Source organism: Oncorhynchus gorbuscha, linkage group LG15 (genome assembly GCF_021184085.1).
Source record: "Oncorhynchus gorbuscha isolate QuinsamMale2020 ecotype Even-year linkage group LG15, OgorEven_v1.0, whole genome shotgun sequence".
Classification (NCBI taxonomy): domain Eukaryota; kingdom Metazoa; phylum Chordata; class Actinopteri; order Salmoniformes; family Salmonidae; genus Oncorhynchus; species Oncorhynchus gorbuscha.
Genome location: NC_060187.1, coordinates 82,035,907 through 82,052,510, shown reverse-complemented (window position 1 = coordinate 82,052,510; position 16,604 = coordinate 82,035,907). Strand labels below are relative to the sequence as shown.

Here is a 16,604-nt window from a genome sequence, read left to right as displayed (position 1 = left end):
ACTCTTGTCACGCCTCTATCCGTCTGTGTTCAGCATCATTGGTATAGATTTGTGTGAATGAGATCCGTGTGTTAATGCCTTATGAAAACATTCTAGGTGATCCATGTCTATTTTATCATGTTGAAATCAAGGATGAGGACTGAAAGACATCAAGTCTAAACTCGAACCCCCTCCCTCCCTCCCTCTCACACACACACACCTCCACTATAGGCTACACACACTCATAATCAGAAGGGCGTTGCCTGTTCTTTATACATTCCTGAACAATCTTTCCCACAGTTCGTGTGCAGTAGATTCAGCATCATTGGTATATATTCAGCAGAACCCTACTTCCCCACCCTGTTCTGTTAGCATCTCTCTTCTGTTTGGTAAGTAACCGTTCTTCACCTATTCTACTATTACTATTGGTGTCTTTGGTTTAACAGAGGCGGTTATCTAGTGTAATAAACAGGTCTCACACAACTGTAACAACTGTTTCCAAGTGTGACTAGCTACTGATCTGTCTCGTCAGGCAGACTTGTAGGCTATAATGTTCATTAGTCTTCGCTTGCTTTGATTCAAAAATCAGTTCTTCTATGGTTTGCTATGCAGGATGACGGGCCATACTATTTACTGATGAAGACATAATGTAGTCTATTTTTAAGAAAACCTTTGAACATTGAAGCAATGTTTTCATTTTAGAACTCTATTAGACCTAGCTGGATGTTACCAAAGAATGTGGGAGGCACCAAAAGAAAGAGGAGGGGTCTGAGATAGAAGGAATGTGTAAAGGAGTGGAAGATCACAGTTTAAATGCCAGGAAGTAACACCAGCCAAAGACTGCTTACACAGACAAAGAAAGCCAACTCCCATCCTCCCTAAATGTGCATTGTTCATTTGTTTTCTGCAAAGGGATAGTTCACCATTAGTCAACATATTAGTGATATCAAGACACTCACTGTACTGAATATGTATCTGCTACTTCAATTTACACCTCCCTCTATCTCCCCTCCCATCTCCCCCTCCCTCCATCTCCCCTCCCCTCCCATCTCCCCTCCCTCCCTCCCTCCCTCTCTCCCCTCTCCTCCCATCTCCCCTCCCTCCCCCTATCTCCCCTCCCCTCTCATCTCCCTCCTCCCTATCTCCCCTCTCATCTCCCCCTCCCTCTATCTCCCCTCCCATCTCCCTCCTCCCTCTCTCCCCTCCCCTCCCACCTCCCTCTATCTCCCCTCTCATCTCCCCCTCCCTCTCTCCCCTCCCATCTCCCCCTCCCTCTCTCCCCTCCCATCTCCCCTTCCTCTCTCCCCTCCCCTCCCTCTCTCCCCTCCCATCTCCCCCTCCCTCTCTCCCCTCCCATCTCCCCTCCCTCTCTCCCCCCCTCCCACCTCCCTCTATCTCCCCTCTCATCTCCCCCTCCCTCTCTCCCCTCCCATCTCTCCTCCCTCTCTCCCCTCCCATCTCCCCCTCCCTCTCCCCTCCCATCTCCCCTCCCTCCCTCTCTCCCCTCCCCTCCCACCTCCCTCTATCTCCCCTCCCCTCCCACCTCCCTCTATCTCCCCTCTCATCTCCCCCTCCCTCTCTCCCCTCCCATCTCCCCTCCCTCTCTCCCCTCCCATCTCCCCCTCCCTCTCTCCCCTCCCATCTCCCCTCCCTCTCTCCCCTCCCCTCCCACCTCCCTCTATCTCCCCTCTCATCTCCCCTTCCTCTCTCCCCTCCTCAGTGTGTCCTTCTCTGTAGCCATGCCGTCTGAGTTGGAGCGCTCCATGGAGTCCCTGATCACGGCGTTCCATCGCTATGCCGACAAGGACGGTGACTGCAACACACTGAGCAAGAAGGAGCTGAAAGAACTGATGCAGACAGAACTGGCCAGCTTCCTGAAGGTAACCCTGACACCCCTCTCTCTCTCTCTCTCTCTCTCTCTCTCTCTCTCTCTGTTTTTATCTCACTGTCCCTCTATACTTTCCCTGTATTTCTTGTCCCCCTTTCACTTTCTTTCAGATTTTTCTCTGTCACTATATTAGAATAAAAAGCACCCAAAGTTAATCAAACCTCCTCTTATCTCTCTTTTTTATTTTTATTTTTATTTTTTACATTGAACCTTTATTTAACTAGGCAAGTTATTAAGAACTAATTCTTATTTGCAATGACGGCCTACACCGGCCAAACCTGGACGACGCTGGGCCAAATGTGGGCCGCTCTACAGCCTGGAATAAAACCAGGGTGTCTGTAGTGACGCCTCTAGCACACTCACTCACACACTCCCTCACTTACTCACTCACTCACTCACTCACTCACTCACTCACTCACTCACTCACTCACTCACTCACTCACTCACACACTCCCTCACTTACTCATTCACTCACTCACACACTCCCTCACTTACTCACTCACTCACTCACTCACTCACACACTCCCTCACTCACTCACTCACTCACTCACTCACTCACTCACTCACTCACTCACTCACTCACACACTCCCTCACTTACTCACGTACTCACTCACTCACTCACGTACTCACTCACTCACTCACTCACTCACTCACTCACTCACTCACTCACTCACTCACTCACTCACTCACTCACTCACTCACTCACTCACTCACTCACTCACTCACCACGTACTCACTCACTCCCTCACTCACTCACTCACTCACTCACTCACTCACTCACTCACTCACTCACACACTCCCTCACTCACTCACTCACTCACTCACTCACTCACTCACTCACTCACTCACACACTCCCTCACTCACTCACTCACTCACTCACACACTCCCTCACTTACTCACGTACTCACTCACTCACTCACTCACTCACTCACTCACTCACTCACTCACTCACGTACTCACTCACTCACTCACTCACTCACTCACTCACTCACTCACTCACCACTCACTCACCACCACTCACTCACTCACGTACTCACTCACTCACTCACCACCACTCACTCACTCACTCACTCACGTACTCACTCACTCCCTCACTCACTCACTCACTCACTCACTCACTCACTCACTCACTCACTCACTCACACACTCCCTCACTTACTCATTCACTCACTCACTCACTCACTCACACACTCCCTCACTTACTCACTCACTCACTCACTCACACACTCCCTCACTCACTCACTCACTCACTCACTCACTCACTCACACACTCCCTCACTTACTCACGTACTCACTCACTCACTCACGTACTCACTCACTCACTCACGTACTCACTCACTCACTCACTCACTCACTCACTCACTCACTCACTCACTCACTCACTCACGTACTCACTCACTCCCTCACTCACTCACTCACTCACACACTCCCTCACTCACTCACTCACCCACACACTCCCTCACTCACTCACTCACTCACTCACTCACTCACTCACTCACTCACTCACTCACACACTCCCTCACTTACTCACGTACTCACTCACTCACTCACTCACTCACTCACTCACTCACTCACTCACTCACTCACTCACGTACTCACTCACTCACTCACTCACTCACTCACTCACTCACTCACTCACTCACGTACTCACTCACTCACTCACTCACTCACTCACTCACTCACTCACTCACTCACTCACGTACTCACTCACTCACTCACTCACTCACTCACTCACTCACTCACTCACTCACTCACTCACTCACTCACTCACTCACACACTCCCTCACTCACTCACTCACTCACTCACTCACTCACTCCCTCACTCACTCACTCACTCACTCACTCACTCACACACTCCCTCACTCACTCACTCACTCACTCACTCACTCACTCACTCACTCACTCACACACTCCCTCACTTACTCACGTACTCACTCACTCACTCACTCACTCACGTACTCACTCACTCACTCACTCACTCACTCACTCACTCACGTACTCACTCACTCACTCACTCACTCACTCACTCACTCACGTACTCACTCACTCACTCCCTCCCTCCCTCACTCACTCACTCACTCACTCACTCACTCACTCACTCACTCACTCACTCACTCACTCACTCACTCACTCACTCACTCACTCACTCACTCACGTACTCACTCACTCCCTCACTCACTCACTCACTCACTCACTCACTCACTCACTCACTCACTCACTCACTCACTCACTCACTCACTCACTCACTTCATCTCCTTCATCTCTCCTTCCCTCTCAGTCCCAGAAGGACCCAGCCGCCATAGACAAGATCATGAAGGATCTGGACCAGAATGGTGATGGGAAGGTAAACTTTGAGGAGTTTGTCTCCCTGGTGGTGGGCCTCTCCATCGCCTGTGAACAGATCTACCAGCTCCACACCATGAAGGCTTCTGCCAAGAAGTGAAGGAGGACAGGACAAGGACAAAGACAAGCAGAGATCTGTTTGTATATGTGTCATTTTTATAAATAAGTCTTGTTGTGAATAAACACTGGCTTTCCCACTCTGTATCTCTGTTTGTCACATGTGTTGTATTTGGCCTGTAATTTGTCCCGTACGTGTAAGACAGAATAGACAGTGTCAGTCACGATCCATCCATCCTCAGTTTTCTCCTATCACAGACATTAAACTCTGTAACTGTTTTAAAGTCACCATTGGCCTCATGGTGAAATCCCTGAGCAGTTTCCTTCCTCTCCGGCAACTGAGTTAGGAAGGACGCCTTTATCTTTGTAGTGACTGGGTGTATTAATACACCATTCAAAGTGTAATTAATAACTTCTTGCTCACAGGGATATTAAATGTCTGCTTTTTTATTTTTACCCATCTACCACTCGGTGACATTCTTTGCGAGGCATTAGAAAACCTCTTTGTAGTTGAATGTGTGTTTGAAATTCATTGCTCGACTGAGGGAACTTATAGCTAATTGTATATATATATATATTTTTACAATTTAACAATCATCAACAAAACATGACAATCAGACAATGTCCCATTATTCCCCCGTCCTTACAGGTCATTGTATGTGTGGAGTACAGAGATGGAAGTCATTCAAAAATCATGTTAAACACTATTGCACACAGATTCCATGCAAGTTATTATGATTTGTTAAGCACATTTTTACTCCTGAACTTATTTAGGCTTGCCTTAACATAGGAGTTAAATACTTACTGACTCAAGACATTTCAGCTTTTCATTTTTAATTCATTTGTCAACATTTCTATAAATAATAATTCCACTTTGTCATTATGGAGTATTGTGTGTAGGCCAGTGACACAACATCTAAATGTAATCAATTTTAACGCTGTAACACAATAACATTCGGAAAGGTGGCACTTAAACACCCGAACCAAAAGAGAATGGGTTTCAAACGGGTACTGAAAGACACCCATGAAAGACACTGAAAGTTGGCAAAGCAACTAAAACAGGGTCCTAAAAGACACCCACAAAGGATGCCCGCTAGATTTTCCTTAGAAAATAACATTTTAAGGAAAAACCCACTGTCACAACCTGATCTGTTTCACCTGTCTTTGTGATTGTCTCCGCCCCCCTCCAGGTGTTGCCCATCTTCCCCGTTAACCCCAGTGCATTCCTACCTGTGTTTTCTGTTTGTCTGTTGCCAGTTCGTCTTCTCTAGTCAAGCCTACCAGCGGTTTTCCTGTACTCCTGTTTTCACTCTAGTCCCTGTTTTGCAGTTTTCCCAGTTTTGAACATTCTGAGCCTGTCTGCTGTTCTGTACCTCTCGGACTTTGCTTTGGATTACTGACCTCTGCCTGCCCTGACCCTGAGCCTGACAATGACCCTGAGCCTGACCCTGAGCCTGACCCTGAGCCTGACCCTGAGCCTGACAATGACCCTGAGCCTGAGCCTGGGCCTGTCTGCCGTTCTGTACCTCTCGGACTCTGCTCTGGATTACTGACCTCTGCCTGCCCTGGACCTGTCGTTTGCCTGCACCCTGTGTGTAAATAAACTAGTTATTTTGAACGGTCTGCATCTGGGTCTTATCCTGAGCTGTTATACACACCACCTTAGGATAGTGACTTATAAAGAACATGGACTCTGGCTTTATTGAGTCTGTCACAATGTCTTTGAGGACTCAACTTGATCGGCTCTCTCAAGTTAACCTTGTGGGTTGTTTTGCTAGGCAGAAAATTACATTACTGGGTGGTTTTGTATTCAACAAGATAGGGTTCTTAAGTTGTTTTTGTCGGGTGTTGTGACTAAGTCCCCTCTTACTTTTTGTGTGTTCAGGATCATAAAGTTTACCTTTGAGAAACATACTGTTCCTGACATCTAGCTGAAAAATGAATTAGGCAGCTGAATCTAAATGACCAGTTGAGGAGGAATCAGGTGGTGTTGGCAAGTCAAGTACAGTTTGGAGACCAAATACCCGATGACTCAACACTCAGGAAAAAACACAGGATCTTTCGCTACAAGTTAGACCGCATCATCCTGGACTGTAGTAGTGTGAGAATAGGGACTCTTGGCAGGATGCTGACCCAGCTGGTCATTGTAATACTCCTGCTTATCCCCTCCTGTTTTCTGGAATCTTCCAACTGTGTTTTCAGGAGAACCTTGGAATTTTACAAAAGTTACTGGAATTTAGCCAACCTAACAGTATGTGATGTTCTAGTGCTTTATTACCCAAGTCCTGAGGGGGACACTCTGGAGAAGGTGAGGCTGCAGCTTGAGGAAGCTGCCCGTTCTCTTCTTCCAGACCAGCCCAGAGGAATGTCTGCCGCTCCCCACCTAGTTCAAAATGACCCACCACGGGGGAGGTACGAGGCCTGCAGACGCTCTACATACAGGTGTCAGTCAAACTGTGAACAACCCATGCCAGTTACTAACATCAGTAGTCTGTTCATAGATGGATGAATGTTTGTTTACAAAACTTATCAACATCGACTCTCTGTTTGGAGAATCCTTTCTGTCATATATTTTTGCTAAATAAACCAAGTCTGTTACCTCACGTTCAACAAAATGTCAACAAGTTCCCCAACAAACTCATTTGATGAAGCTGCCAGGAGATTGGTCAACTATAACAAAGCAACAAAAGAAAGGGTGAGCCCTCTCTCCATGGAAGATTAGCATCTTAGAGCCTTTTGAGACTAGCTAACAAAATTAGTTGCGCCTGTTACTTTCTTCGAAATCAGATTTTCAACTAACAATTTATTTTAAACAATCCCTTCACCAAGATTCTTATGACGGAGACGATATTATGGCTGAGCTCCAACCCATCTTCACTGGACCAACCGTAAAGTATGAGGTTTATCTATCTCCTAGTCCTGGGTCATGTTCATTGGGCACCAAACAGAAAAAATGACTGAAATAGGGCGGGATTATCTGAAATTGTCCAATAAGAAACGCTCGTTTTCATTTTCTGTTGCAAAGCATTTTGCTTCGGTGTGCCCTAATGAATACAAACAACCCTGTCATAAGTAGAATTCTAATGTGTTTGTGTTTGTTCCGGATGGTAATCAATGGACGGTTGTGTTGTAGGTTGATGGTGTGCCCTCCTCCTCTGGCCATGGGGGACATATCGGTGACGAACGAATAACGCTATTACTTAATTACTAATCAAGAAGAGAACGTTTGAAAAGGTGTTCCCCGGTCATCGCATACGATAGTCTCATTTCTGAGTGTGCGAATCTGATTCAACTTATTTTAGTTCTTGTCACTGACAGTCATGTAGTACCTTTTCTCTATTGTACTGTGCTGCAATGTGATTCGTTTACCAGCAAGAAAAAAACAACATGAAGTTTCCAGGATGTATATTATTACAGCTCATCACACAGCCTTTTCAAATGATTGGACAATAGTTCAATATTCCTACAATATTTCTCTCTAATATGGACCATCCCCATGTATGTCAGTAAGCTACATTGGTTCATTTAGGACTGTCCCCATTGGGTTTGGGGTGCACTTCCTTCTCTACTTAAATGTTGTTTGCTTGTCCATGTGTCCAGGTTCAGATTGATGAACCTGAACCGACATCCTATTAAATCATATTATTATCAGTAAGGAACTGACACCATGAAGACTTCACAGCAGTTGTTTGTTTTTGAACAGAGAATGAACTGTTTTAATATATGCGTAATGACCAAGTGGTAGACGTGGATATCCTGTAGACTATAATCCCGTCGGCGCAGACCGTGTGCCTGTAGACTACAGGACTGGAATCGAAAGTCTCTTCTAAAGCCCTCAGTCCGAGGGAGGGCAGTAGAGAAGTAGCATTCTGGTGACAAAGAGGACCACACACGGTGACCGAGGTTGAAGATTGAGGTGGATCAGGGCCAGTGCCAGGCGGGTTGTTTGTCATTAACTGCTGCTGGGGACTGGGGTATGGAGATGTCATTAACTGCTGCTGGGGACTGGGGTATGGAGATGTCATTAACTGCTGCTGGGGACTGGGGTATGGAGATGTCATTAACTGCTGCTGGGGACTGGGGTATGGAGATGTCATTAACTGCTGCTGGGGACTGGGGTATGGAGATGTCATTAACTGCTGCTGGGGACTGGGGTATGGAGATGTCATTAACTGCTGCTGGGGACTGGGGTATGGAGATGTCATTAACTGCTGCTGGGGACTGGGGTATGGAGATGTCATTAACTGCTGCTGGGGACTGGGGTATGGAGATGTCATTAACTGCTGCTGGGGACTGGGGTATGGAGATGTCATTAACTGCTGCTGGGGACTGGGGTATGGAGATGTCATTAACTGCTGCTGGGGACTGGGGTATGGAGATGTCATTAACTGCTGCTGGGGACTGGGGTATGGAGATGTCATTAACTGCTGCTGGGGACTGGGGTATGGAGATGTTGCGTCGCTCCTCAGTATTCGCGGCTGAAGTGATGGAAGTATTTGACCTCTCCCCCACAGACAAGGAGTTGGTGTTACAGGCGAAGGCTCTATACAGGGACTACATCCATTCCAGGCTGAACCGAACCGGGATAGGGTGGTCCAAACCTAAGCATCAGCTGTCAGCATCTGGTGGGATGCTTGGACAGGTATCCTCTGTCCTCATGTGGTTAGTTGATGAGTTGGAGTACCTGCAGCCCAACATCTACCCTAACGTAGCTCGTCAGCTGAACATCTGGTGGGATGCTTGGACAGGTATCCTCTGTCCTCATGTGGTTAGTTGATGAGTTGGAGTACCTGCAGCCCAACATCTACCCTAACGTAGCTCGTCAGCTGAACATCACCGTTGAGTATGGTGTTTTCTGATGCCTTCCTGGCTGTGGCTGCAGAGATGTTCTCCACTGGTATAACGTGGGGGAAGGTGGTATCCCTGTATGCGGTAGCCGGTGCCCTGGCCGTGGACTGCGTGAGGCATGGTCACCCAGCAATGGTCCACACCATCGTAGACTGCATGGGGAAGCTTGTCTGCAAGAGCTTGGTCTCCTGGTTGAAGAGGAGAGGAGGATGGGCTCATATCACAAAGTGCGTGGTGAACACAGACACCCAGCTTCCGCTCCCATTGGTTGATGTCTGCTGCCTGCGCCTGTGGACATTACCTGAAGCCCATGGTGTTTTACCTTCTACGGGACAAGTGATAACGGAGGAGGAAGGTCACAGACACACGACGAACAGTCTGCCCTATACGAACACAGCCACCCCTATCCATCAGTGGAGTACAGGACAAACAAGCCTGGTCCCAGATCATTTTGTGCTCTTGACAACTCCAGTGATGTCATTGTCAAGCCAACCATGTTTGTCATGACAACGAGTGACAAGGAGTTGTACAAACAGACTGGTGCTAAGGGCCAGCCAGCCTCCCTCCCTTTCCTCTCACCCTCTGCCTCTGTCCCTCTGTCTGTGCTGCAGCCATCACTCTGCTCTAGCGTCTAGATATGTTGTTGTTTACTCCTGCAGAACTTTGCTCCAACACTGCCACAGGCGAACACCTTGGGACTTCACAAACGCACTGGAGCATCAATGTGAATTAACCTGGTCCGCTTCCAACAAACTTTAGGGTATTTATTATTTAGCTTGACAGCAATATTTTGACGTGCAGTACAGATCCTATAGCTGGATTGTGAGGTAGTAGTCTAGTCATATAGATCTATAGAATAGAATGCCACCCATCAACCATTGACTTGAATGTGAATGTCCTTTCCACTCATTCTATTTCTGTATTTGTTTTTCTTCAGTTACATCTGAGAGTCACATTCCTTGCTTTAAAATAAATAAATAAATAATTTTTAACTAGGCAAGTCAGCTTAAGGATAACATTGGGCCAATTGTGCGGCGCCCTATGGGACTTCCAATCACGGCCGGGTGTGATACAGCCTAGATTCGAACCAGGGTGTCTGTAGTGACGCCTCTTGCACTGAGATACAGTGCCTTTTAGACCGCTGTGCCACCCAGGAGCTTGCTTTATGCTTGCATTACTCAATGGCAAATATTCTATTCAAAGCAATGGAAGATTTGTATAAATTTGAGTTTCTGTTCTACACATGTTCAAGCAAAGGGGACACGGCCCAGACAGTGTGCCTGTAAATAAACCAGTATTTTCATCCGGGGGTCATACTCTCCCTGGTGACTGAAAATAAGAATGACCAGAACCCCTTTTGATGACGATTTGAAAAGGAAACTTTGTGAAATTTGGATGTTTGGATGGAAATATCGTTTAGATTCTAAGGTTTGTCTGCATGCTCTACGTAGTTGATGAGTGTGTGAATTTACACAAAATCTGGGTGAATAAGTAAGTGTGTGTGTATATATATATATGAATGTTTTTGTAAAATATTGTGTAATTATGGATCAGTCTATCACCTGAAACTTGAATCCCATTCAGACATTTTGTCTGTTTTTTACAAATGTATTTGTATTCTTTGAATAACTACACAGTAGCTTACACACCCTGTATTTGGCATGCTGCACTGAGTGTTTTCAGAAATAAAATGTTTTACATTTCAAAAAATGAAGAAAAAAAAATCATATGATTAGCATTGTCTCTGTCATGTCTCGGTTCAGCTGTAAATCTAAACTGTTCAAAAAAGCCTTGTCTGTTTCATAGGAGTGTTATTATCACTGGCTCAAAGTTCCTCGTAGTGGGTCCTGTGTTTCAAGTGTCTTAGGTTAGGAGTGGTGATTTAAGGATCAGTTTTGCCTTTTTAGATCACAATAAATGAAATTACATGGACAGTGGGACCTGATCCTAGATCAGCACTATTAATCTGAGGTGCTTTATATATACAACCCCAGAGCCCTCTGGCTGAAACAACTGTATTTGCCCGTGTTATCATTATTCATTAATCCTGCAGGATTGTAATCACAGCAGACCTGTTCTGATAAACCATCTTCCAAAAAGGCCTATATTGAGGACAATGATGAGTAGTTGGAAACATTCCCATCCTCTTTTGTGGATGTGAGGGCTTTCAGTACTGTATATTGTCCACTAGAGGGTGAGAAAGCTTCAGCAATCACTGCTTCCCTTCCATTCAAAGGGTCTTTCTTATTTGAGCTGTCCTCTCTCCTCTGTCCTTTCCTCTGTCCTCTCTCATCTGTCCTCTCTCCCCTGTCCCCTCTCCTCTGTCCTTTCCTCTGTCCTCTCTCCTCTGTCCTTTCCTCTGTCCTCCCTCGTCTGTCCTCTCTCCCCTGTCCCCTCTCCTCTGTCCTTTCCTCTGTCCTCTCTCCTCTGTCCTTTCCTCTGTCCTCTCTCCTCTGTCCTCTCTCCTCTGTCCTCTCTCCTCTGTCCTTTCATCTGTCCTCTATCGTCTGTCCTCTCTCCTCTGTCCTCTCTCCTCTGTCCTTTCCTCTGTCCTCTCTCATCTGTCCTTTCTCCTCTGTCCTCTCTCCTCTGTCCTTTCCTCTGTCCTCTCTCGTCTGTCCTCTCTCCTCTGTCCTTTCTCCTCTGTCCTTTCCTCTGTCCTCTCTCCTCTGTCCTTTCCTCTGTCCTCTCTCCTCTCTCCTCTCTCCTCTCTCCTCTCTCCTCTCTCCTCTCTCCTCTCTCCTCTGTCCTTTCCTCTGTCCTCTCTCCTCTGTCCTTTCCTCTGTCCTCTCTCCTCTGTCCTTTGCTCTGTCCTCTCTCCTCTGTCCTCTCTCCTCTGTCCTCTCTCCTCTGTCCTTTCCTCTGTCCTCTCTCCTCTGTCCTTTCCTCTGTCCTCTCTCCTCTGTCCTCTCTCCTCTGTCCTTTCCTCTGTCCTCTCTCCTCTGTCCTCTCTCCTCTGTCCTTTCCTCTGTGTCCCGGAAACTGATAAGTAGTCGAGGAGTATGTCAATTAATTAGTAAGCAAGCAGAAGATGGTTCTTCCCTCCTCGATAGCCTCCTTTTGCGAGGAAACGCAAGGGGATCCTACCACAGAATAGTGTTGATATCTGCCACACCCCCTTTGAATCGACTGTTTCCATCCACGTTCCTTCGCCTCGCCCCCTCTCCTCGATTTACCTTTGACCTTTTTCAAAAGGATCCGAGAGGACGGAGGAATTAGGAAACCCAATTGAGAAAAGGCCCTTGACAAAATGGATTGTGTCGTTCCTTCTTGTTGTCAGAGTCTAGGTGATGTGGGTAAGGCGGAGTCAGGCGCAGGACACAATAGTAACTGTACTCAAAAATAAACTTCCAACACAACATGAAGAACGAAAATCCAGAATCACATAAACGAGACAACTGACAACAATAAACGCGTGCAAAACCATGATGGCTCCAGAGGGTTAAATAGGGAAATAATTCAAATGTAATGGGAGCCAGGTGTGTACAATACAGACAAAACAAATGGAAAAAGAAATGTTGATCGGTGGAGGCTAGAAAGCCGGTGATGTCGACCGCCGAACGCCGCCCGAACAAGGAGAGGCACCAACTTCAGAGGAAGTCGTGACAGTACCCTGTACTTTATTCATCCCACAAGGGTCAATTGTACAGCCAGCAATGCAATTCAATTAAACAACATAATTTCTAAATTGAAGTAAAAACTTGTAGACCACAGTTTGTAGAGAGGAGACCTGGGTCCAAATATATGTGTATTTGGGTTTTTGGTATTAAAATGATTCTGTGTATTTTAGGGTTTTCATGAAGCCAAGATCAATGATATAAAGAATGATGGTAAAGAAACGGAGTACTGTAAATGAAATGATGGACAGAAGGATACATTCAACTCCATCTTTCTTCTAATCAGATGGCTTATTCATTACAAAACCATTTGATGTTGACAATTATTTGAATGATTATTTCATTGGCAAAGTGGTCAAACTTAAGCAGGAAATGCCAGCAACGAACAGTGAGCAATTGTATTCATGCATAAAAAAGCTAATAATGAAAGAAAAGCATTGCAAGTTTGAATTTTGTAAAGTTAGTGTGGGAGAGGTGGGAAAATTATTGTTATCCATCATTAATGACAAACCTCCTGGCATTGACAACTTAGATGGAAAGCTACTGAGGATGGTGGCTGACTCTATAGCCACTCCTATCTGTCACATCTTTCATCTGAGCCTAGAGGAAAGTGTTTGTCCTCAGGCCTGAAGGGAAGCCAAAATAATTCCTCTACCCAAGAGTGGTAAAGCTGCCATTACTGGTTCTAACAGCAGACCTATAACCTTCCTGCCAGCTATTAGCAAACTGTTGGAAAAAATAGTGTTTGACCAAATACAATGCTATTTATCTGTAAACAAATTAACAACGGACTTTCAGCATGCTTATAGAGAAGGGCAATCAACATGTACTGCACTGACACAAATGAGTGATGATTGGTTGAAATAAATCGATAATTAGAAGATTCTGGGTCGCTGTATTGTTAGATTTCAGTGCAGCCTTTGATATTATTGACCGTAACCTGTTGTTGAAAAAACGTCAATGCTGTGTCTTTTCAACCTATAATGTGGATTCTGATCTATCTAATAGAACTCAAAGGGTTTTCTTTATTGGAAGTGTCTCTAATGTCAAACATGTAAAGTGTGGTGCACCGCAGGGCAGCTGTCTAGCACCTTTACTCTTTTCTATTTTTACCAATGACCTGCCACTGGCATTAAACACACCATGTATGTCCATGTATGCTGATGATTCAATCATATAGGCATCAGTAATCACAGCTAGTAAAGTCATTGAAACCCTTAACAACGAGTTGCAGTCTGTTTTGGAATGGGTGGCCAGTAATAAACTGGTCCTGAACATCTCTTAAACTAAGAGCATTGTATTTGGTACAAATCATTACTTAAGTGCTAGAGGTCTAGCCATAATAAAGAGATGCTCCTCAAGGAAATACCTAGTTAAGCTGCAGCTGGCCCAGAATGTTTTGCTCTTAATCGTAATCAGAGGGCTTACATAAATACTATGCATGCCAGTCTCTCTTGGCTAAGAGTCGAGGAGAGACTGACTGCATGTTAGGAATTTTATGAATAATGACTAAACAATATCTACATTTTAAATATAACTATAACTAATTAAACTGTACTCTGTTTTATTATATCTGATGAATAATATTAATTCATAAGGAAGGGATTGTGGAGCATGAAACAGGGGGTAATTAAATACAATAAATACCATTCCAGCCAGGTTGTAGAGGACTGGAATTGTGGGTTTTTAAGTAAGCAAAAAGGGTCGTTAACCTATGGCCGAAACGACTCAACTTAGCTCTTGGATGTTTAGATAAGGCAGTGTGTGTTTTCTTAGGTTTTCCATTAGCTGGAACTGTCTGCTGAATGGTGATGGATGAAGACTTCACAAGTTTAATCTCGATTTAACTGTGTGTCTGGAGTGAGAGAGAGAAGGGGTGGGAATAAACCTTTGAACTGTTGGGAGAAAGGACGTTTTATAACCTATGACGTCAAGATTTCTGGCTCTCATAGACCTGTAACTTCTTCTTTAAGAGGCTCCTCTGTCCTCCACTCGTTACCTGTATTAATGGCACCTGTTTGAACTTGTTATCGGTATAAAAGACACCTGTCCACAACCTCAAACAGTCACACTCCAAACTCCACTATGGCCAAGACCAAAGAGCTGTCAAAGGACACCAGAAACAAAATTGTAGACCTGCACCAGGCTGGGAAAACTGAATCTGAAACTGAAACTGAAACTGAAGAAATCAACTGTGGGAACATCTCTAAAACGAAGAGCATAGTATTAGGTACAAATCATTCCTTAAGTGCTAGACCTCAGCTGAATCTGGAAATGAATGGTGTGGTTGCTGAGCAAGTTGAGGAGACTAAATTACTTGGCGATACCTTAGATTCTATGTTTGGAAAGATGGTTAGAGGTCTAGCCATAATAAAGAGATGATCTGCAAGGAAATACCTAGTTAAGCTGCACAAGTAGTAGTACTAGTAGTAGTAGTACTGGAGCATGCATACTAATAGTAGTAAAACTAGAGCAGTGAAACTAATAGTAGTACTACTAGAGCAGGCATACTAATAGTAGAACTACTAGAGCAGGCATACTAATAGTAGTACCACTAGAGCAGGCATTCTAATAAAGGTGCCACTAGAGCAGGTAAACGAAGAGTAGTACTGGAGCATGCATACTAATAGTAGTAAAACTAGAGCAGTGAAACTAATAGTAGTACTACTAGAGCAGGCATACTAATAGTAGAACTACTAGAGCAGGCATACTAATAGTAGTACCACTAGAGCAGGCATTCTAATAAAGGTACCACTAGAGCAGGTAAACGAATAGTAGTACTGGAGCATGCATACTAATAGTAGTACTACTAGAGCATGCATACTAATAGTAGTACTATAAGAGAAGGCATACTAATAGTAGTACCGCTAGAGCAGGCATACTAATAGTTGTACTATAAGAGCAGGCATACTAATAGTAGTACTATAAGAGAAGGCATACTAATAGTAGTACTATAAGAGAAGGCATACTAATAGTAGTACTATAAGAGCAGGCATACTAATAGTAGTACTACTAGAGCAGGCATACTAATAGTACTACTAGAGCAGGCATACTAATAGTAGTACTACTAGAGCAGGCATACTAATAGTTGTACTATAAGAGCAGGCATACTAATAGTAGTACTATAAGAGAAGGCATACTAATAGTAGTACTATAAGAGCAGGCATACTAATAGTAGTACTACTAGAGCAGGCATACTAATAGTACTACTAGAGCAGGCATACTAATAGTAGTACTACTAGAGCATGCATACTAATAGTAGTACTACTAGAGCATGCATACTAATAGTACTACTAGAGCATGCATACTAATAGTACTATAAGAGCAGGCATACTAATAGTAGTACTACTAGAGCATGCATACTAATAGTAGTACTACTAGAGCATGCATACTAATAGTAGTACTATAAGAGCATGCATACTAATAGTACTATAAGAGCATGCATACTAATAGTACTATAAGAGCAGGCATACTAATAGTAGTACTATAAGAGCATGCATATTAATAGTAGTACTACTAGAGCATGCATACTAATAGTACTACTACTAGAGCATGCATACTAATAGTAGTACTACTAGAGCATGCATACTAATAGTACTACTAGAGCGTGCATACTAATAGTACTACTAGAGCATGCATACTAATAGTACTATAAGAGCAGGCATACTAATAGTAGTACTATAAGAGCATGCATACTAATAGTAGTACTACTAGAGCATGCATACTAATAGTACTACTAGAGCATGCATACTAATAGTACTACTAGAGCATGCATACTAATAGTACTATAAGAGCATGCATACTAATAGTACTATAAGAGCAGGCATACTAATAGTAGTACTATAAGAGCATGCATATTAATAGTAGTAC

General features: G+C 44.5%; 1 protein-coding gene and 1 pseudogene across 1 annotated transcript; both read left to right on the top strand.

Annotated features, from left to right (window-relative positions):
- The first annotated feature begins 209 nt into the window (after positions 1–209).
- On the top strand, positions 210–4,416 carry LOC123998219 (protein S100-A1-like). The gene is made up of 3 exons (XM_046303251.1): positions 210–368; positions 1,700–1,859; positions 4,148–4,416. The coding sequence occupies exons 2-3, from the start codon at positions 1,719–1,721 to the stop codon at positions 4,310–4,312; spliced, it is 306 nt and encodes a 101-aa protein (XP_046159207.1). The 5' UTR covers positions 210–368; positions 1,700–1,718; the 3' UTR covers positions 4,313–4,416.
- Positions 4,417–8,289: 3,873 nt separating this feature from the next.
- On the top strand, positions 8,290–9,457 carry LOC123996416 (annotated as a pseudogene).
- Positions 9,458–16,604: the final 7,147 nt, after the last annotated feature.

Bases quoted from the DNA above. Each gene is read 5' to 3' on its own strand.
- LOC123998219 (XM_046303251.1), top strand. From the start codon at position 1,719: ATGCCGTCTGAGTTGGAGCGCTCCATGGAGTCCCTGATCACGGCGTTC. The intron at 1,860-4,147 runs GTAACCCTGACA...CTTCCCTCTCAG, and splicing joins AACTGGCCAGCTTCCTGAAG to TCCCAGAAGGACCCAGCCGC.